Below are 20,549 nucleotides of genomic sequence, written 5' to 3'. Positions count from 1 at the left end.
ATTCCACTCATTCACAACTCTACAAGCAAATAATCTAGTCCTCACATCCCTAATAACCACACCTTTATTCTACTTCCTGGGATAACCCCCTTGTGCTGGTCCCTCTAGCCAAGTAGCCAAGTGCTGTAACATTTCCCCTGCATCTATCCTATAAAATACTTTAAGCAAATTAAATGTTTATATCATATCCCCCTCTTTTTGTAATCCACACACCTTCGATTTATCTTCATAGGGACCATTCCACAGACCACTCAGTTGGTCACTTGTCTCTGAATCCTCTCCACCGCTTTCTCATCCCCAAGAAACCCAGAAGGACCAGACTTCAGCACAGTAATTCAGATGTAGTTATATCAAGGCCTTATAAAGAGGAATGACAACTTCCTTATATCTACTTGTTATTGTGTTCTTCAATAGCCCAGTAATCTTATGGACTACCTCAGCAATATATCCTCTAAACATTAACTCTCTGTCTACCACTTAGCTTCATCTATTACCTGGAGTACAGTTCCATCAATGTGATACATGGCTTGTAATCTGTTTATCCCAAAATGCATAACTTTATATTTCTCAACGTTAAACTGATCCATTAACTTTTGCTCATACTGACAGCCTATTTAAATTGTCCTGCAAGCTCTCCACATCATCTTGATTAACTGTTACTCTACCTAATTTCATAACATCAGCAAACAACTGAAAATTTCCTTTCAGGTTATTTCCTGTATCATTTATGTACAAATTAAACAGCAGTGATCCCAGCACTGAACATTGCGGAACTAGTCATCTGTTTCACCTCAATTCTGTCCCTCCATATACCACTTTTTGATATTTGCCCAGCAGCCACCCTTTTATCCAGTGTCATATCCATCTCCATTTGTTCTAATTTGCATGACAGAGTTCCATGTGGTATTCTGTCATATTCCTTTGCAAAATCATCATGTGGCCATTTCCTTTATCCAACTCGGCTGTTACTCTATCATAAAAAGTTAGTAAATTACTAAGGCATGACCAACCCTTCACAAAGCTATGTTGACTCTCATACAGTATCATACAGAGTCCATCAAAAAAATGTATACACACTTCAGCAAAAGAAAAACCTGTATAAAAACTGTATAATACTAAATTTATACAGACATCAAGGGATGAATACGAGTTAACTTTGACTTCTACAATTGCACGAGGTGCTCAAAGTGGTTACCATTAACATCCAGACACTTATTATTATGGTGAATTACTGCTTGGGCAATGTTGATCAAAGTGTCTAGTAGGATTGATGTGCATGCCATTTCAGTTTCTTTCTGAAGGACCACCAACGTAGCTGGTTTTCTACAATACACTACATCCTTTAGAGTCCCCAATAGTAGAAGTCCAAGGGTGTTAAATCAGGAGCATGTGGAGAACACGGTACCATGGGTCTCAAACTTATCACGAATACGTGCAATTGTCAGGCGTGTTGTAGGTTGTGTTGCAAACTCCCTCCTCCTCGTTGAACTTCAACAACATTCTCGCATTTGAAATACCACTTTAAAATGGTCTTGTGTTCCTCGAATGACAAAAGTGCCTTGGCCATTTTGTTTGACTGTCCTACCGGTCACATGTCGATGCTGGTATTCATGTGGATAACGACATCTTTTGAGAGAACATCATACTATACATTGCTACCATAATTCGCAACTTTGAAAAAAGTCCATAGATGACATCTGTTAAAGTGTATATACATTTGTTTGATTGGCTCTGTATTTTTATCTACCCATTCTTAAATTCTATTTTTGAACCAATTTTTCTAGTACTTTTACCATCACACCTGAGATACTGATTGGTCTATAATTTGCTTCTGCAGACCCTTCCTTGTACAAATGAATTATTTTGTCCTCTTTTAATTCTCTTGGAACTCTACCAAAGCTGAGACTTAAATTAAAGAGCCTGGTCAAAGGCATTGCCAGTTTCCTTGGACATTCTCACCAAACCCTAACTGATATCCCATCTAATTCTACTGCTGTATTTACATTGAGATTCTGCAATATCCTAAGAACCTCCAATTCATCCACCTCTGTTCTCACATTAGTGTCTGCCACATAGGTTAAAGCAGTAACCTCACTAGGATGATATACCCTTGCAAGGTAGTCATTCAATAACTGAACTATTTTATTCCCTTCTGTCTCCTCGTGACCATCATCACTCATTAAGGTTAATCTTTCATAGTCATTCTTCCTCTTACTTGCCATGTACGAATGAGAGTTCTTTGGGATTTCCTTTGGCCTGCTTGGCTAGATTCTTCTCATAATCCGATTTTGCCTTCCTTGCCATGCTGGTCATCTTTCTTTCCTGAGCCTTGCATTGTTTCTGAGTTTGCTGGTCATCTTTCTCTTTATATACCTTCCGCAGCATTTTCTTCTTCTGCAGCTCATGCTTGATGATATTACTCATCCATCTAACTCCTACCTGATTAACCCTTCTTACTCTAGGTATACAATTTAATACTGCTTCCTCTAGATGACCATTAACTATATCCCATGCACTACTAACATCCTTATGCTGCAGCATTTTATGTCATGGTACAGATTTAATCTTCTTCCTAAGCTTGTCATAATAACTCTTGTAGTTCCACAAATACCTCTTCTTGACAGAATATTCCTCATGTTTTACAATTCCAACATGGTCTGCATGGTCACTTTCACCATTTGGAGGCAATGTTGTCATCTTTGTTATGGATAACTCTTCTGATCCTATGACCAGGTCCAATACTCTCTCACTCCTAGTCCCCTCCATCACATGCTGTCTTAAGTAATTATCTCTCGGTAGGAGTATAAATTCTATTTCTTTCCTGCCATGTGATCTTTCTTCCTTCCAATCTATATCTCCATAGTTGAAGTCTCCCATAACGGTCACTTGGTCTGTACTCATTATATTAATTTGGTGATGCATGTCTTTCAGATCATCTGTGAAACTCCCTGGCCTTATAGCAACAACGAACTGTATATTTTGTCTTACTGGCCTTAATCTCACACCAGATTTCTTCAAATGAACAGCCATCCTCTTGCCTGTCTCCTATTCTTTTTGGTTGTAGTTTATCTACTATCATTAGCAGTACTCCTCTCCCCATCCTATCTTCTCTATCTTCCCTGAAAATACTAAACCCTTCACATTCAATCCCTGTAACTACATCATCTGCTGTTAGCTAAGTCTCACTAATGCCTATAACTTTTGTCGATTGCACTAACCAATGCCAAAAACTCTTCCATCATACCATTGGACAAAGGACTAATGGTAACATGGTACTTTGTACAATCGGCTCACTATAGCAAACACCAATATAACAAATTGATGCAAATATTTGCCTCTGGGTCTGAATAATATACATAATCCAAGGTCACAACATATTCATCAAGCTACAAAATCTATTCATTTGTTCTTGATACTCTAGGCATATGTGCACAGACATAATAAGTCACCTTCAGACTTTTTCATATAGACACCTTTCTGGTTTGCATGACTCAGCTGGACACCTTGTAGACCTATATTTGTATCTCATGCCTCACTTATTCAGCTGTCCTCATATACTTAATTAAGTCTGAATCAAATAAGCACACAGTCATCATAATCATGCCCATTCGTATCATTAATGCAGTTACATTACCTATACATGTAGTATACCATATCTAACACCTTATTAGTTCTCATACCAATAAATAATTTCTCCAGAATTCAGTCATAGTCTGTCTTTATTTGGTTATTATAAGTATGAAAATGATTAATTATATGAAGAGCCAACAGCTTCAATTCGGCGACATAAACTTAAGTTATCTATCAGCTGAAACAAAATGGGATGTAATATCCCTTAACTTAAATAAGTATGAAAATGATTTTTCTTTCAACTTAAGATTCCAAGGAAATTGCTGTAATCATTAAAAAAAAAAAGCGTTTAATTTATATAAGTTTCTTTGAAACATATAATAGGTGAACCTATATATGAATAATAGTAGGAGCTGATTTACTGTAGGTTTGTTTTTGTTCATTTAGATCTTGGGCATTGTAATATCTCAGATTTTCATGGTTTATGCATTCTTGAATTTTCATAATGTCTAGTTTTTTTCTGATACCTTCATTTTTAATATATTATTAATGTAATTTATTCTCAAGTTTTTCCTCAGAATTTCTGCTCATTGATTTATTTTATGTCTCACCCATTTTAATGATCCATATCTTAAAATTGATTTCACGTCTTATATACTGCTAATTTAGTCTTTAGAATGATTTCTCTCTATTTTTCTACGTAAATTTATTCATCTAGTTTCTCACCACATCTGCCTAACTTTTTATTTTTTCTATTTTTCTATTTTACTTTTTTATTAAATAATTTAAGGAAATTACAATGTCAACTAGGATATACATTAAAATTAATTTTAATATACTTCAATATTTTGGCAATGTCATGTTGCCATTTTCAAGAAACTTAAGAACAAGACACGTGCACGCAGGCACAACAAACAGTAAGTGAGGAAGAAGCAGGAAGCTATTATTTCTCCTAAAGTCCTGATGGTGCCCCCTAGCGGGCAGTGTTGATATTCTTGGGCTACAGGTCTTCTGATGTAGGTTTCCCAAATTTGAGGCAGTCTCATGCAGCCAAATTTGTTGAGGTTTTGATTGTTTCTTAGGGCTGAAGCTAATTCCATGAAAAGCCTTTTATATTTGTATTTACTACGGTGTATTATCGTGGCTTTCTTCCACTGTATGCTATGGCAGGTATCTGACGCATGGTCAGCAAGACCAAAGTGGCTGTATTGGTGAAACCGGATGTAGTCGTTGTGTTCTGAAATTCTGATATTTGCTGTCCTGCCTGTTTGGCAAAAGTAGGACAGCTTACAGCTGCAAGGGAACTGGTATACACCAGGTAGGTCTAGGTGTGTGTGGGGGGGTCTTTAGTAGAGTGAATAAGGGATGCCAATTTTTTATATGGTCTGTAACAAGAAGTTAAGTTATGTTTTTTTAGGATTTTTGTAATATTTTTTGAGGTGCCTCGGATATAGGGTATGGTGAGAGATTTAGAGTAATCCCTGTTGTGAGGGGGGGGCTTTGTGGTTTACTTGTTTCAATATTTTTTTTGGGGGGGAGGGGTAGCCATTGGCTGAGAAATTATTGGGAATGTGGTTTAGTTCTGTAGTTAGGGCATTGTCATTTGAACGTATAAGTTTAGCCCTGTTGTGTAGTGACTTAATGACTCCATATTGTTGCAAGGAGGGGTGGTGGGATTGTTGGTGAATGTATCTGCCTGTATATGTGGGTTTTCTATAGACTGAGAAAACCAAGGTTCCATCAGGCTGGTGACTAGTGTGTCTAAGAAAAGAAGGCGGTTGCTTTTTTCTTCTTCCAGGGTGAATTTGATTCTGGGGTGTTGGTTGTTTAAGTGTGTTAAGAAGAAGTGGAGGAGTGCATCGGAGCCATGTGGCCAAATAGTGAACACTTAAGGTTTTACACTAAATGACGAAAAGTTGACTACCCTTTCGGTAGGAAGTTGTGGTTTCGAGATCAAGCTCTTTTTTAAATTTTTTCATGTGTCGATCTCGTACTTTGCTGTCCTGCCAAACAGGCAGCACAGCAAATATCAGAATTTTAGAACACAAGGACTACATCCGGTTTCACCAATATAGCCACTCTGGTCTTGCTGACCATGCACTGGATACCTGCCATAGAATATGGTGGAAGAAAGCCACGATAATACACCGTAGTAAATACAAATATGAAAGGCTTTTCATGAATCAGCTTCGGCCCTAAGAAACAATCCAAACTTCAACAAATTTGGCTGCATGAGACTGCCTCAAATTTGGGAAACCTACATCAGAAGACTTTCAACCCATTCGCCCAAGAATACCAACATTGACCTCTAGGGGGCACCATCAGGACTTTAGGAGATATAATAGCTTCCTGCTTCTTCCTCACTTACTGTTTGTTGTGCCTGCATGCACGTATCTTGTTCTTAAGTTTCTTGAAAATGGCAACGTGACGTTGCCGAAATATTGAAGTATATTAAAATTTATTGTAATGTATATCCTAGTTGACGTTGTAATCTCCTTAAATTATTTAGTAAAAAATGCATAACTAACGTCTAAGCCTTTCCACGAGACTCATCAATTCAAGGGGACCTGCTACACTACATCAAATGATATTCTCACTCCTTTCTTCAGAGTCTGTGGTACACTCTCAATATGTCTTCATAAAACCATAATTCACATTCCATAATCCCAGTATGATCTCTGTAACTCTTCTTTGCAGCCTTTCCGTAGCTTCTTTATCCCCAATGAACATACAAAACCAAATCTGAACTTAGTAGTAATCCAGGTACAATCTTATCAAGGCCTTGTAAAGAGGCAAAATGACTTCCTTATCACTGCATGTCAAGCTTTGTTTCAACACTGCAATTATTCTCTAAGTTGTATTTGCAATTTTTGCTATGTGAACAATGCGAAATGGGTATTGTTTCACATATTTGAGCAGGTTTTGTTTCGTACATGTTCCCACAAGTTCTTAGCAAATAAGTCAGCAGATACCCTAAAAGAATACAGAGGAAAATATAAGAGAGCTAAGCTATTTGTAGAAGTAGCTAAACAAAAGTCATGGGAAGACTTTGATAAGAATATAAAAAATAAATATCAGGTAGGTGGTAAAATGTTTTGGAAGTTATTGAAAAACATAGAAATGGAGGAAAGAGTACTGTAAAAGAAATCAAAGATGATAAAGGTTTTAACATGAAAACTGAAGATAAGGATATCCTTGATGTTTGGAATAATTACATTGAAAGACTGTTAAATGAAACACGCAGCAACGGAACCATACTAGAAAATTTTCAAGAGGAATGCAGAGAGGAGTAAATTTTGAAATGTAGAAAGGCAGCTGGAGTAGATGATATTTGACCAGAAATGCTGAGGTATGGAGGTATAAAAGTGGGTTGCAGTGGCCACACTGCATAATTCATACAGTCTTGTCTGAAGATTGAATTCCAGATGATTGTCGTAGAGCTCTAATAGTTTCCATGTATATATAAAAAAGGGAATAAACCTGAATGTGAGAATTATAGAGGATTTTCTCTTCAAATGTTTAAGGTAATATTTATGTAAGCATACTTGAAAAAAGGTTGAGAAAGATTGTGGAAAAGAAACTCAGAAAAGAACAAGCTGCGTTCAGATCAGATATTCACTTTATGAGAAATAGTTGACAAATCGTGGGAATATGACAAGAATCTGTACTTAAGTTTTGTAGATCTGGAAAAGGCATATGATAAGTTGCCCAGAGAAAAGCTTTTCAAAACATTACAATTATATGAAATGAATGGAATAGTATACAGAGCAATATATAGTCTATATTAAATTGTAAGTCAGCAGTTCGAATTGAAGGGGAATAAGAGAAGATGGTCTAAAGTAAAATCAGTGGCGTAGCTAGGTGGGTGTGGAGGGGGCGTTCTTCCCCGGGCAGCACTTTCAACCTTTTTGAGCTTTTGCAGTTAATTCTAAAAACAGTCTCGAGAACTCAATTCCAAATATTGTAATACTACTGTGAATTTTCCTCACAATTGCTGTAAGTGTTGCTTGATGTGAGAGGAGCTTTTCTAAATAAAATTTGATTAAGAATTACCTACATTATCATTGACGATCTTGCTGACAGAAAAGCAAGAAAAATAACATTTTAGAATGTTGAAATTAAAGTTTTACTTCAAAAATAAACAGTGTTTTCATTTATTTCCCTATATATCGTGTTGACTTTTTGTAGTATTTTTGGTGTGTATTCAGAGGGGTGACAAACTCAGGAACAGCCACGGGTGGCAGCAGCTCTAGCTATGCCACTATGTAAAATGAGAGGTAAATCTGGAAAGTGAAGGATGCGCAGTATATCCATTCTTATTTATCATCTGTATATGGATCACATTATGAAAGAAAGTGGCATCGGGCATGATATTAGAATTGGAGATGTCAAACTTAGCTCTTTTCTTTATCTAGTGCAAGTTTCCAGTATTCTCTAACTAAATTGAATAATGGCTGTAATAAATTTGGCACGAAAATCAGCATTAAAAAGACAAAAACTATAGAAATATACTGAAACTTTGAACACATCGACTGCATTCTGAATGGAGAGCTTTTAGAACAAGTAAAATATTTCAGCTGTTTAGGCACAGTTTTTAGTGAAGATGGCAAGTGAAATCTGGAAATAGACAACAAAATAAGCAAAGTTGATATGGCAGGAAGTGAACTGAATAAATTTATATGGAATAAGAGAGAAATTAGGCAAAACATCAAGCTAGCAGTATACAAGACAGTACTCAAACCAATTTTAAGCTATAGATCTTAGAGTTAGAAATAAAGTATTTGATCAAAGACTACAAACCACAGTTATGAGGGTTCTAAGAAAAATTAGGGGAGTGAAAAGGTGGCAGAATTATATTAAAAATGAAGATATTAGAAAGGAACTTGACATTGTTGTCATTCAAGAATGTTTACTCGTGGCTAATTTAAGGTGGTATGGTCACTTAAACAGAATGGGAGAAAAAAGGTTAGTTTTAAAGGATAAAAAGATGTTATAGAGGGTCCAGATTGACAAAAATAGTTTCTGATATCTGTAATGTTGAATATGAAAAAAAAAAAAGGGTTGAGATGATGCAGTTTGCAGATTCTAGTGGATAAGAGGAGAGATATGATAGAGATCTTCAAGTTGGTAAGAGGTTGTTATCAGATTAATGTTGAAGAGGTTTTCCCTGAAATTGTGGGAGAATGCAGGAGAACAAGAGGTCATCCATGGAAGCTGTATAAGGAGAGTGTGAACAAGGGAGTGAGAAGCATGTTTTTTTGCGCATGGAGAATTATGAATGATTGGAATGTATTGCTGTGGTGTCAGACAGGAATTTGAACGTGTTTAGGACATGTATGATGAGAATGTATATGACAAAGAGACCTCCTAGATGAGTCTGATCCCATGGGGTCTTAGGATAATTATTTATTTTATTTTTTTAAATAGTTATTCTCCTTCAAAGAAATTACATATACAAAAAGTATATAAACAAAATTAATACTGTAATACAAATTTTTTACAATAGGTATAATTGATGTACATAAAAGAATAACAATAATAATTTTTTTAAATAACATAGTTGCACTTTTTTTTAAACACCATGATACAAAAGTTTCATTGCTGAGTATTTTTTGTTACAGTAAATAGAATTAATACATGTAATTAATAATAATTGTATAATGCATTTTTTATGATAAGGTTTATTATCTTCTTCTTCTTCTTCAGCTTTTCCCACTTAAGTGGAGTCACTCTTTGTGGTGATTCTCCTCCACAACCTCCTGTCTTGGGCTGTAGCCACATCCAAGTTCTTCATCCTCACATCCTCCTGCACCATCTCCCTCCATCTCTTCTTTGGCTGTCCACACTTCCTCTTCCCCTGCACATCCATCTGCATGACCTTTCTTCCCACATACACTTCCTCCCTCCTCATCACATGGCCAAACCATCTCAACCTTGCCTCCTGTATCTTTGCTCCTAAGTTTGTAACTTTCACCATTCCCCTTGCATAATAATTTCTCAGACGATCCTTTCTGGTCACACCGCACGTTCACCTAAGCATTCTCATCTCCGCTATCTCCATCCTGTTGATGTTATTTTTCCTCAGGGCCACAGTTTCCATAGCATATGTCATAGCTGGTCTCACTACTGTCCTGTAGATTTTGCCTTTAAGATTGATCGGTACATTCTTATCGCATAGCACTCCAACCATCTCTCTCCAGTTCCCCCATCCCACTTCCTTCTCAGCCTCAGCATCCTCTTTCATTGTCGAACCTAAGTATCTAAAGTCACTGACCTTCCTGATGACATTTCCTTCCAGCTCTAGATCTGTCTCCTGGTTGCCATCCACTTTGCAACACATATACTCTATCTTACCTCTGCTCAGTCTCATACCTCTCTCTCCAGTACTTTCCTCCAACTTTCCAGTTTAGCTGCCACTTCTTCTCTTGACAGTTATCTTATTATCTTATGATAATAAGGTTTATTATCATACAGAGTATTTACATATATACAATGAAACGTCATTATATTTTCTGTATAGTACAAAGATGCAGTACAGAATGTGGAGTACATTAATTAATTTTTCTTTTATAAAAGTGAATATACATTTTTTTTAACTAGTTAAATATTTATACATTGTATATGCTATTAGAATACAGGAATATAGCACATTTCGCAATACAGTTCAATAATGTTAATATTAATATTATTAATAATAATAATGGAATAATTTTATATAAATATTCATATCTTTAAAGGTACCTGTGGCATGACTATAAACAATAAATTGCACAATAACCACACTAATTAACTTTAATGAAATAAAAGTACAAATATTTCATACTGAAAATAACAGTACATCATCAATGTATAGAAACAAGTCAATCAGCGAAACGGGAATACAGCAGTTGGTGGTTTACCAGTTTAAAACTCTTACCACATGCTAGAAATTAATATTAATAAATAATATTATTAAAAATTATTTTTGACGGTTACATAAAATAGAATCTCCCAAACTTTTGGGAGAGAGAGAGAGAAAATTGTTCCAATTCAGATTTGACCGATGTAAAAGGACTTGCAACTTTCTTTGAAAATCCGTTCATATTTAAACCTGCTTCTATCGAGAAGACGAGCTTCAGTGCATAAACTTTGAAAGTTATTTAAAAATGTTAAACATATCTAATATCTTTGGTTTGATATGTTTAACATATCAAACTAATCCGAGATATTTCCATAAAAAGAAAGTTAAGACTACTTCCAGTCAAGAAAGATGTTAAACAAGATTTGGCTTTGAACTTTGTATACTACAGTTGAACATTTTTTTCTGAAAAGTTAAGTGGATCAACAAGTGTATTAGCTTAACTTGAGAAAGAAACCAAACAGTATCAATTTGTTGATTATATTGCAATATTTTCATAAGATCCACTAAATTGATTAGAATTATAAATGAACTAAGAAGTCTAAGCAAGTTGGTGGGATTTTAAATGAATTTTGTACAAACAGAAATTAATGACTAATAACTCAAATTTCTGTTTTGCTAAATGATATTGGCATTATATGCCAGAGTGTACTACCTGTCTGTGTGAAATACAATTCTTTGACAATAGACAAAGCCTAAAAATAGTCAAGAATAACCATATCATAATAATAACTGGAAATTGGGTAGATGATGGTGACTTGCGCACACACCTCTCTCTCTCTCTCACACACACACACACACACACAAAGAAGCTGGTGGATTCCACTATATCATTTGAAATTGGAATGTGTGTTCATATTGATCTGAGAGCAATGGAAAGATACTGATACCCTTGTTGGTCCACATGTTTTCTGAAAACTTAAGTTTTCAGAAAACATGTTCAACTTCTAAAAAAAGTCCATAGCCTATTGATTCACCTTGTTTAACATTTTTATTGACTGGGAAGTAGTCTTTCTTTTTGCACAGACAGCTTGGTTTAGTTTGATATTTTTAACATTTACACCTTATTCACACAGAGCATCATACATTTTACAGTCTTACAGGTCATCTCTCACTGTCGCAAATGTGAAGAATCTCCACAGGAATAGTTGGTCATAATGGAGGGTTTACTATAATGAATTTCTTTTAGATAGAACATTGTTGACGTCATTCACAGAAATAGTTAAAGTGAAACTGGGTAGGTCATCTAGCTAGCATGGAATATGGCAGATGGACAACTCCTTCTGAACTTTGCATTTCCAGAAAGAGCAAGACAAGAAAAAGTGGAGAGATGTCATCATAAGAATGCATCAAGCTCATAACAATTTCCAGATTACTCGCATTATAAAGTGACAGCATTATTCTATCAAGAATTGGTTCAAGAAAGCCCGTCAAACGTTATTACAACAATGTGAAATTCATATAATATTAAACCTGAAAATATTTCTTTCCTGACACACAGCATATTATTGTATTCATGAAAATTTTTTTTCTTTTTTAGAAATGTTGAATGTCTTGAAATGCTCATTAGTTATGGTGCTGATTACAATATCTGTGATAACTTTGATAGGTAAGCAATACTAGGTTTGTTTACTTTTCTTTAAACATCTTAAAACATTATAACATATAGACATGTTTACACAAGATTATTATATTTTAATTTGCCAAATATTTCAGTCTGAAAATAACAGACTATCTTCAATGGCTACATAGGAACATCTTAGCTTGGGAAAGAAACCAAACGGCCTCAATTTGTTGATTATATTGCAATCTTTTCATAAGATCCACTAAATTGATTGTTGATATTCCACCTTATTAAAAACTGTTCCTATGAAGATAGTCTATTATTTTCAGACTGAAATATTTGGCAAATTAAAATATAATATTCTTGTGTAAACGTGTCTAGTTATAATCTAAATGTCACAAGTTTCTCTAAAGAATCAAATCTTAAAACATCTTTTATAATTTTGACAAGAATAATGCTAGAAATGCAACAGTTTTAGTTGGACTGAATAAATAATTGTATTGGCTGTTATGAAATGAGCACTGTTATAACAATTTTATTCATTCATAACCTTTTTCTTTTTACATGGTGGAGAACATTATTTCTCTAGTAGATTTTTGAGTGGTTATTACTGAAAATTTTGTTTATTTCTAAAAAAACTCGAATTTGGATAACTACATGAAAAATATTACTACAAAATGGTACTGCATTTGATTTAATCTGAAATATGTTGTATTTTAAGATAGTTTTATATTATAATTCTATTTTTTTCGACCACCGACTTTGATTCAATAATAAAATTAGACTGGGATATATTGGCAGAAGATTTTAATAACAAATTAAAATACGTGACTGTTGGCTTTGTCTGGGCATACATCATCATCTTCCTTATACCCTCTTTTACCTTGCGGTGTCGAGGGTCCATTGATCATCGGACCTCACTCCGTTTACAGGATAAGGTGGTCAGCCTTATGCCCCGGTGTATCCTATGGCCTGTAGTGTTGAGTTCTCAAGGCCAGTTTGCCTGCTTTGCGGGATGAAAAACCCCAGAATAAACTGGGGAAAAAACCCTGCTGTCCACGCCCAAGATTGGCTAACTCGGCTATGGCTGAGGAAGATCCTTCAGCTCCTCACGTCACCGACGGGAATCGAACCTAGGACACTCCTTCCCCAGGCATATGGTTGCGAAGCACATAGCCACTAGGCTAACTACGTGGACCTGGGCATACATAAGGTGATAAAAAACAGCTTAAAACAGATCAAGAAAGAAACACTAACGAGTACTAAACATTATACAAATTCAAAAGATGCATTATATCAAACATGGAGCGTGTGTGATGTCATACATTGTTATGCAAGCATTCTGCAATTTACACCGAAGTTGAATTCTGGTGTGCTAAGTGATCTTATGAGGGTCTTCATATGTCAGCAAGGATTATCCCTTGGTTTCTATTGAGGCTGCCTTTTGAATGGATTACCACAGTAGCTTCTTTGAAGTTTCGGTTACAAAAGTCTTCCTCTAAATATGGCATAGAACTTTTGTCCCAGTCAATGTTGTGATTGGTATTCAAGAAATGAAGGGCTAACCCGGAATTATCTTTTCTGTTATTATTAACGTCTCCGATGTGTTCTTTTTTCTTATTTCCAAACTTCTGGAAGTTTGTCCTACGTAATTTAAACCACATGGACAAGGGATGTTTGAAGAAAGCATTGTTATCCTTTGGTGAGCTTAATAAGTTGCAGACTGTCACCAAAGGTTAACAATGCTTCCTTCAAACATCCTGGCATTTACAACATCCCTTGTTCATGTGGTTTAATTTATATAGGACAAACTTCTAGAAGTTTGGAAATAAGTAAAAGAGAACACATCAGTTAATATCCAATTTCAATGGATGCTGCTCCACTTAACTGGCCATTGCCATCGACTTTCTCTAATCATGTGTAAGCACATTCAGCTGCCAGTCAATATCTATATGCAGTCGGGAACAGTCTTCTCATTATTGTTATTTAATAATTATTCAATAATAATAATTATTATTATTAAGAGAGACCTCCAGGGAGTCAGGAACTCATTGAGGGAGGCCACATATACACACACCAGCTATCATACTTATTCTTGAATTAATTTACACTGCTTGCACTCACAACATCCAAAGGCAATCCATTCCAATCATGCACCACCCTCTAAGAGAAAAATCTAGCCCTCACACCCTTCTTGGCAGCCTTCATTCTCAGCTTCCAAGGATGCCATCTCATCCTTTCCCCACCCCTCCATAAAATGAAAACTTTTATCAACTGAAATCCTGTATGATCCTTTCAGAAGCTTGTAAGTCTCAATCATATCACCCCTCTTTCTCCTGTTTACTAGTGTCTGCAGTCTACAAATTCTCAATCTGTCTTCATAATCAATATTCCACAATCCTGATATCATTTTTAATCTTCTTCTTGCATTCTTTCCATTGTATCAGAATCACAACAGAAACCAGGAGACCATACCTTAGTGGTCATTTTATGCAGTCAGTTGTTTATAAAAATAAACTTTTTTTTTTAAAGAACAGTCAGTACTTACATTCTCTGAACACTATTTGTGTCATGATTTTACAGTTTTCCCTTTAGTTGGATTTATAGATTATCTGCCTCCCATTTTGAAGAGTCGTGGTTATTGCTAACAAGCTGTAGTGACTAGTGCTGAAAGAAAAAGATCAGAAAAAAGTGCACCACTGTATTTGCTGAAGTACTTTTTAAATAAAATCCACAATGCTCTGTTCTACATTAATATTTTTATTGTGGAGGAAGAGGATAATGAAATAAAAGCCTTATGATGCTTTAAAATACGACAGAAGGAAGCCATATACCAGATTTGTAAATCCTGGCTCTTTTCTCTTTTTATTTCAATAAGAATTTTTTAAAGAGAGCCCTATGCCTGTGGTGGTTGGGGGGGGGGGTTAACACTGAAAATAATATTAAGAGAAAATGGCATATTTGGTAGTTTTCTTAGAGCGTATTCTATTTCTTCATATGTAATTGGTTCACCATCCATATTTTGTATGTCTGGTGCGTCTGTGCAATCAGAGTCAAACAGTTCTTTTCCATATTTTTATGATATCTTGTGTCTCTAGTAGCATTTTTCCATTTTGATCTTTTATACAAGGATTATGGTTGAAATTTTTCTTTTTATTTGTCAGGGCCTGGATTAATTTATGCATTTCTTTACTATTGTGTTTCTTGTCCAGTTCTTGTATTTCTTTACATTTTTCATTTAGCCACTTGTCTTTAGCCTTCCTGCATTCATTTTTTATAATTTTACTGAGTATTCTATACTGTTGTGTACTTTTCTTTTTTCGTCTTTCATTCATAAGTTCTAGCATTGATTCAGTCATCCAGGGTTTTTTCTTATTGTATTTAATTTTTGGGATAACCTCGTTAGCTGTCTTATATATTGCACTTCTAAAATTTGACCACCTGTTTTCAATTTCCTCTGTGTTACAAAGTATATTGTCTTCTGTTTTATATCCTACATGATCTAATTTCTTCCTAATTTCTGAGTTAAACACCATTATGTTGTCAGGTATATTTAGAGCTGTGAAGTCAAGTCTTTCAGTATGATTGTTTTTAGAAATGTTTTTTAGTTTAATTTTTAAAGTGGACACAACAGGGTTATGGTCTGAACCTATATCAGCACCTGGGTATGTTTTTATGTTGGTTATGTTATTTTTGTATCTATTATTTATCATTATGAAATCTATTTGGTTTCTTATAGTTATCTGGGTTTGTCCAAGTATACAGTCTGTGTTTTGGATGTTGAAAGAAAGTACTCATTATGAACAAGTTGTTTTGAATGCAGAATTGTATCAATCTCTCACCTCTTTCATTTCTGTCGCCTAGTACAAATTTTCCAACAACTGTATTTTTTTCCCCTTCTCCAACCTTTGCATCCAAGTCACCAATCACTATGAGTATCTCATTCGATTTCACATATTCTATAGATTTTTGTAAGTTATTGTAAAAATCTTCTATTTCTTCATCATTGTGAGTCATCGTAGGACTATAAACCTGGATAATTATGATGTTAAAAGGCTTTGCAGCTAATTTTCATTAAGTATTATTCTTTTGTTTATGGGCCACAGCCCCATTACACATTCAAAGATGTCTTTCTTAATCATGAAACCCAGTCCATATTCATGCTTCTGTCCACCAGAATATACAAATGTAAATCCACTTACTTCAATTGAAATACTTTAAATTACTTTTCTTAGATAATAAGTCAACAAAGGAATTCAAAATAAAAGTAGATATGTAATGTTAAAAACTACAGCTACAGTATTATTTTGTAATTTTTATTTTTGCTTTTATTCACCTTATGTCTACTTTTGGTATAATTTTTTCAAAGTCTAACATATTTTACCATTAAATCACAATGTGTGTGGCTGAGCTCTTGGACAACACCAACTTATCCTTGAAGACTATGGATACGCTCTAAGTCAAATGAAAACAGGTAAAACAACAGGCCCTGATCAGATCCCTATTGAATTGTTAAAGAAAGTAAATGAAAACACACTTAATGACGTAAAGGTTATTTTTAATAACATCTAATTCAGGATACTCCCTGATGATCTAAGGAAATCCATCTTTGTCACTATTCCCAAAATTCCAAGAACTTTTGAATGTATAGAATATAGACTAATAAGTTTAACAAGCCACATTACAAAATTACTACTGAGAATAATCGTAGAAAGAATAAAAAGCACTTTGTCAGCAGAAATAGAAGGCACTCGATCAGGTTTTCAAAAAGACAAAGGTACAAGAGAAGGAATCTTCAATTTGAAAACATTATGTGAAAGAAGCCTTGACAACCAGAAAAGCATATATCTTTGTTTTATTGATTACACCAAAGCATTTGATTCAATAGATCACATGAAATTAATACATATCCTACAGAATAATGGGTTAACATGAAAAGATCTATGTATAATTACAAATATATCATCATCATCAAATTCCTGCCATGTACCCTCAAGGGGTGTACAGGATATGACAGTACTACATGAAAAAATTACATCCTCACTAACTTCCTATCTACAATTTTCCTCCAAATCAGTCTGTTACTTGTCAAGACTCCAACATTATTAGATCTTATATTTCTATCGTCTAAGGCACTTTGTATCGTATCAATCCACCTATATCTTGGTCTTCCTCTGGGTCGTTTTCCTGCCAACCTGGCAGAGAACACTTGTTTTGCTAATCTTTCCTCTCCCATTCTATTTAAGTGACCATACCACCTGAGATTAGCTCTGCTAACGCATTCCTGGATGCTGACAATGTCAAGTTCTTTCCTCATATCCTCATTTTTAATATGATATTGCCATTGATGCCATCTATTCACGCCTCTAATCTTTCTCAGGACTCTCATATCTGTGGTCTCTAGTCTTTGGTCAAGTGTTTTAATTCTGACCCAGCTCTCAGATCCATAAGTTAAAACTGGTTTGAATACTGTCTTGTATACAGCTAATTTAGTGTTCCGACTAATTTCTTTCTTATTCCATATGAATTTATTCAATTGACTTCCCACCATACCAGCTTTGTTGATTCTGTTGTCTATTTCTATATTTAATTTACCATCTTCAGTAAAAATCATGCCTAAGTAGCTGAAATGTTTTTCTTGTTCCACAGGTTCTCCATTCACAACACAGTTGACATTTTCAATGATTCCCTATTTTCATTGTCTTTGTCTTTTTATTGCTGACCTTCATACCATATCTATTACAACAGCTATTCAATTTAATCAGAGAATCTTGCAGACTTGTAGCAGATTTATTTAGAAGTACAACATCATCTGCATAAAGCAAAGAGCTGACATTAACATCTCCAATTTTGATATCATGTTTAATACCACATTCCTTCATAATGTGATCCATATAGATAATGAATAACAGAGGGGATAATGTACATGCTTGTCTCACACCAGATTTAACATTAAACCATCTTCCTGTACTTCCTTCAATTCTAACTGCTGACTTACAACTCAAATAAAGACTAAGTATTGCTTGATATAATGCCCCATTGACACCATATAACTGCAGCGTATTGAATAGCTTCTCTCTTGGCACCTTGTCATATGCCTTTTCCAAATCGACAAAACTTAAATACAGATCTTTGTTATATTCCCATGCTTTCTCGACTATTTGTCGTAAAGTGAAGATCTGATTCTGACAGCCTCTATTTGGCCTGAATCCAGCTTGTTCTTCACCAAGCTTTTCTTCCACAATTCTTCTCAACCGTTTCTCAAGTATACTTGCATAGATCTTGCCAGGAACACTCAGTAGGGAAATACCTCTGTAATTCTCACATTCAGTTTTATTTCCCTTTTTATATATGGGTACTATGAGAGCTCTACTCCAATCATCGGGAATTCGCCCCTCTGTCCAGGCTTTCTGAACTATGCAGTGCAGCCACTGTAAGACTCTTATACCACCATACTTCAGCATTTCTGGTCGAATATCATCTACTCCTGCTGCCTTTCCACATTTCAAGCCTTTGATGGCTTTTTCTACTTCAAGTATGGATATGTATTCATGACTGCATGCCTGGTCAGTGTTTTTTATCACTGTGCTGTCATCACTGCTTGTTTCATTTAGCAGTTTTTCAAAGTAATTACTCCATACTTCAAGGATATCTTTTTCTCCTGTTTTCACGTCACCTTTATCATCTCTAATTCCTTTTACAGCACTCTTTCCTCCATTCCTAAGCTTCTTCAACAACCTCCAGAATATTTTGCCACCTTCTTGATATTTATTTTCTATATTCTTGCCAAAGTCCTCCCATGACTTTTGTTTAGCTAGTTTTACACACTGTTTAGCTTTCTTACATTTGTCTCTGTATTCTGTAAGAGTAAAAGCTGACTTATTTGCCAGGAACTTTCAATGTGCTTTCTTCTTTTCCTTCACTGCCTCTTTAACTTCCTGTGTCCACCAGGGAGTTCTGATTTTTTTATCCTTGCACACAACCTCACTATATGCCTCTCTGGCAGAATCAATGAATGTTTTCTTCAGAGTTTGTCACTGAATCTCCAAGGTTTGATTCCTGTTCTCAAACTCTTTCATTTTCTTTTCAATAATCTTTGTGTATTTTAGTCTACAGTTCACATCTGAGAGCTGCTCAACTTTTATTCGCTTTAAAACTTTCTTATATGTTATTCTTTTCAATATGAAATTCAATTTTATCCTGCTCAAGACTAAATAGTGATCACTTCCAATTTCAAATCCTCTGTACACTCTGGTGTCCTGCACCAGGGAGAAAATATCACTATCAACAATAACATAGTCAATGAGACTTTTCTTATTCCTTGCCTATTACAAATATATACTGGAATCAAATGGCCTCAATAAGATATAAAAATACATATCCTGGCAACTTTGAAATCAAAAAAGGAGTAAGGCAAGGATGTGTCTTATCACCCTTACTCTACAATATATATAGTGTGCAAGTTTTTAAAAATATTTCAGAACTGAAGGGTGTAAAAGTCGGAGGTAGGAACTTCAACACAACTTCTGGTATGCAGATGACACAATTTTTATAGCTGAATCTGAAGATGATCTTCAAAACGTAATCACAGAAATTTACAACAGAAGCTTAGACATGGGACTAATTATTAACCTAAAGAAAACAAAGTGCATGATTATTTCAAAAGAACGAATTAATAAGAAACTTAACATAACTGTTAACAAAATGAAAATTGAACAGGTTCAGTCTTTTATATATTTGGGACAAATGTTTACAGACAGAGGAAATTCCCTTAAACAAATAAAAAGAAGAGAGATAGCAAGAAAAGCCTTTACTGATGTGAAAATTGTTCTAACATCCAGAGACATTAATATAGATACAAGAAAAAGATTAATAAAATGCTATATCTGGTCAAGCCTTCTCTAAAACAGTGAAACTTGGACTCTAAATAAAGAAGCAGAGAAAAAATTTGAAGCTTTTGAAATGTGGACCATCAGAAGAATGTTGAAAATACCATGGACAGAGAAAATGAAAAATGAAGATGTGTTAAAGAAAGCAAAAATGAAAAGAACATTAATGAAAATAATTAAAGAGCAAAAACTTAAATATTTTGGACAACTAACTAGACAAGAAGGCATTCAGAAATTAATATTAGAAGGGAAATTGGATGGAAAAAGAGGGAGAGGTAGACCCAGGAGAATGTGGTTCGAAGACATTAAGGAGTGGACTGGCTTGAATTACCATAAATGTTCCAGAGCAGCAAATGAAAGAAAAAGGTTCCGTGACATGGTTGCCAACCTCCTTCTAGGAGATGACACTTGCAGAAGAAGAAGAATTGAAGTAAGGCAGCTAATAATAAATAAATAAATTCCCTTTCATTCCCGAAAATTAAGAAGAGTATTTTTTTAATTTTTTGTGGTTCCCACCCACTAAAGGTTGTATATGGATTTTGTTTCTAACCTTTATTAATTTTATGTACTTCTTGAATTTTTATTTTATTTTTTACATAATCTGGAAACTTTGCATAGAGACCAAAAT

The 20,549-nt window shown here is 34.8% G+C and overlaps 1 protein-coding gene across 1 annotated transcript in view; it reads left to right on the top strand.

Moving 5' to 3' along the window:
- The window catches only part of LOC150109762 (serine/threonine-protein phosphatase 6 regulatory ankyrin repeat subunit C-like), a 336,489-nt gene that overhangs the window by 126,704 nt on the left and 189,236 nt on the right, over nucleotides 1–20,549 (top strand). Inside the window, 1 exon segment of the mRNA XM_090396213.1 lies at nucleotides 12,009–12,077. Within this exon segment, the coding sequence (XP_090252339.1) occupies nucleotides 12,009–12,077 (69 nt within the window).

Source organism: Typopeltis vanoorti, chromosome 1 (genome assembly GCF_054136105.1).
Source record: "Typopeltis vanoorti isolate ZY-2024b chromosome 1, IOZ_Tvanoo_1.0, whole genome shotgun sequence".
Classification (NCBI taxonomy): Eukaryota; Metazoa; Arthropoda; class Arachnida; order Uropygi; family Thelyphonidae; genus Typopeltis; species Typopeltis vanoorti.
This window is presented reverse-complemented; position numbering and strand designations above follow the sequence as displayed.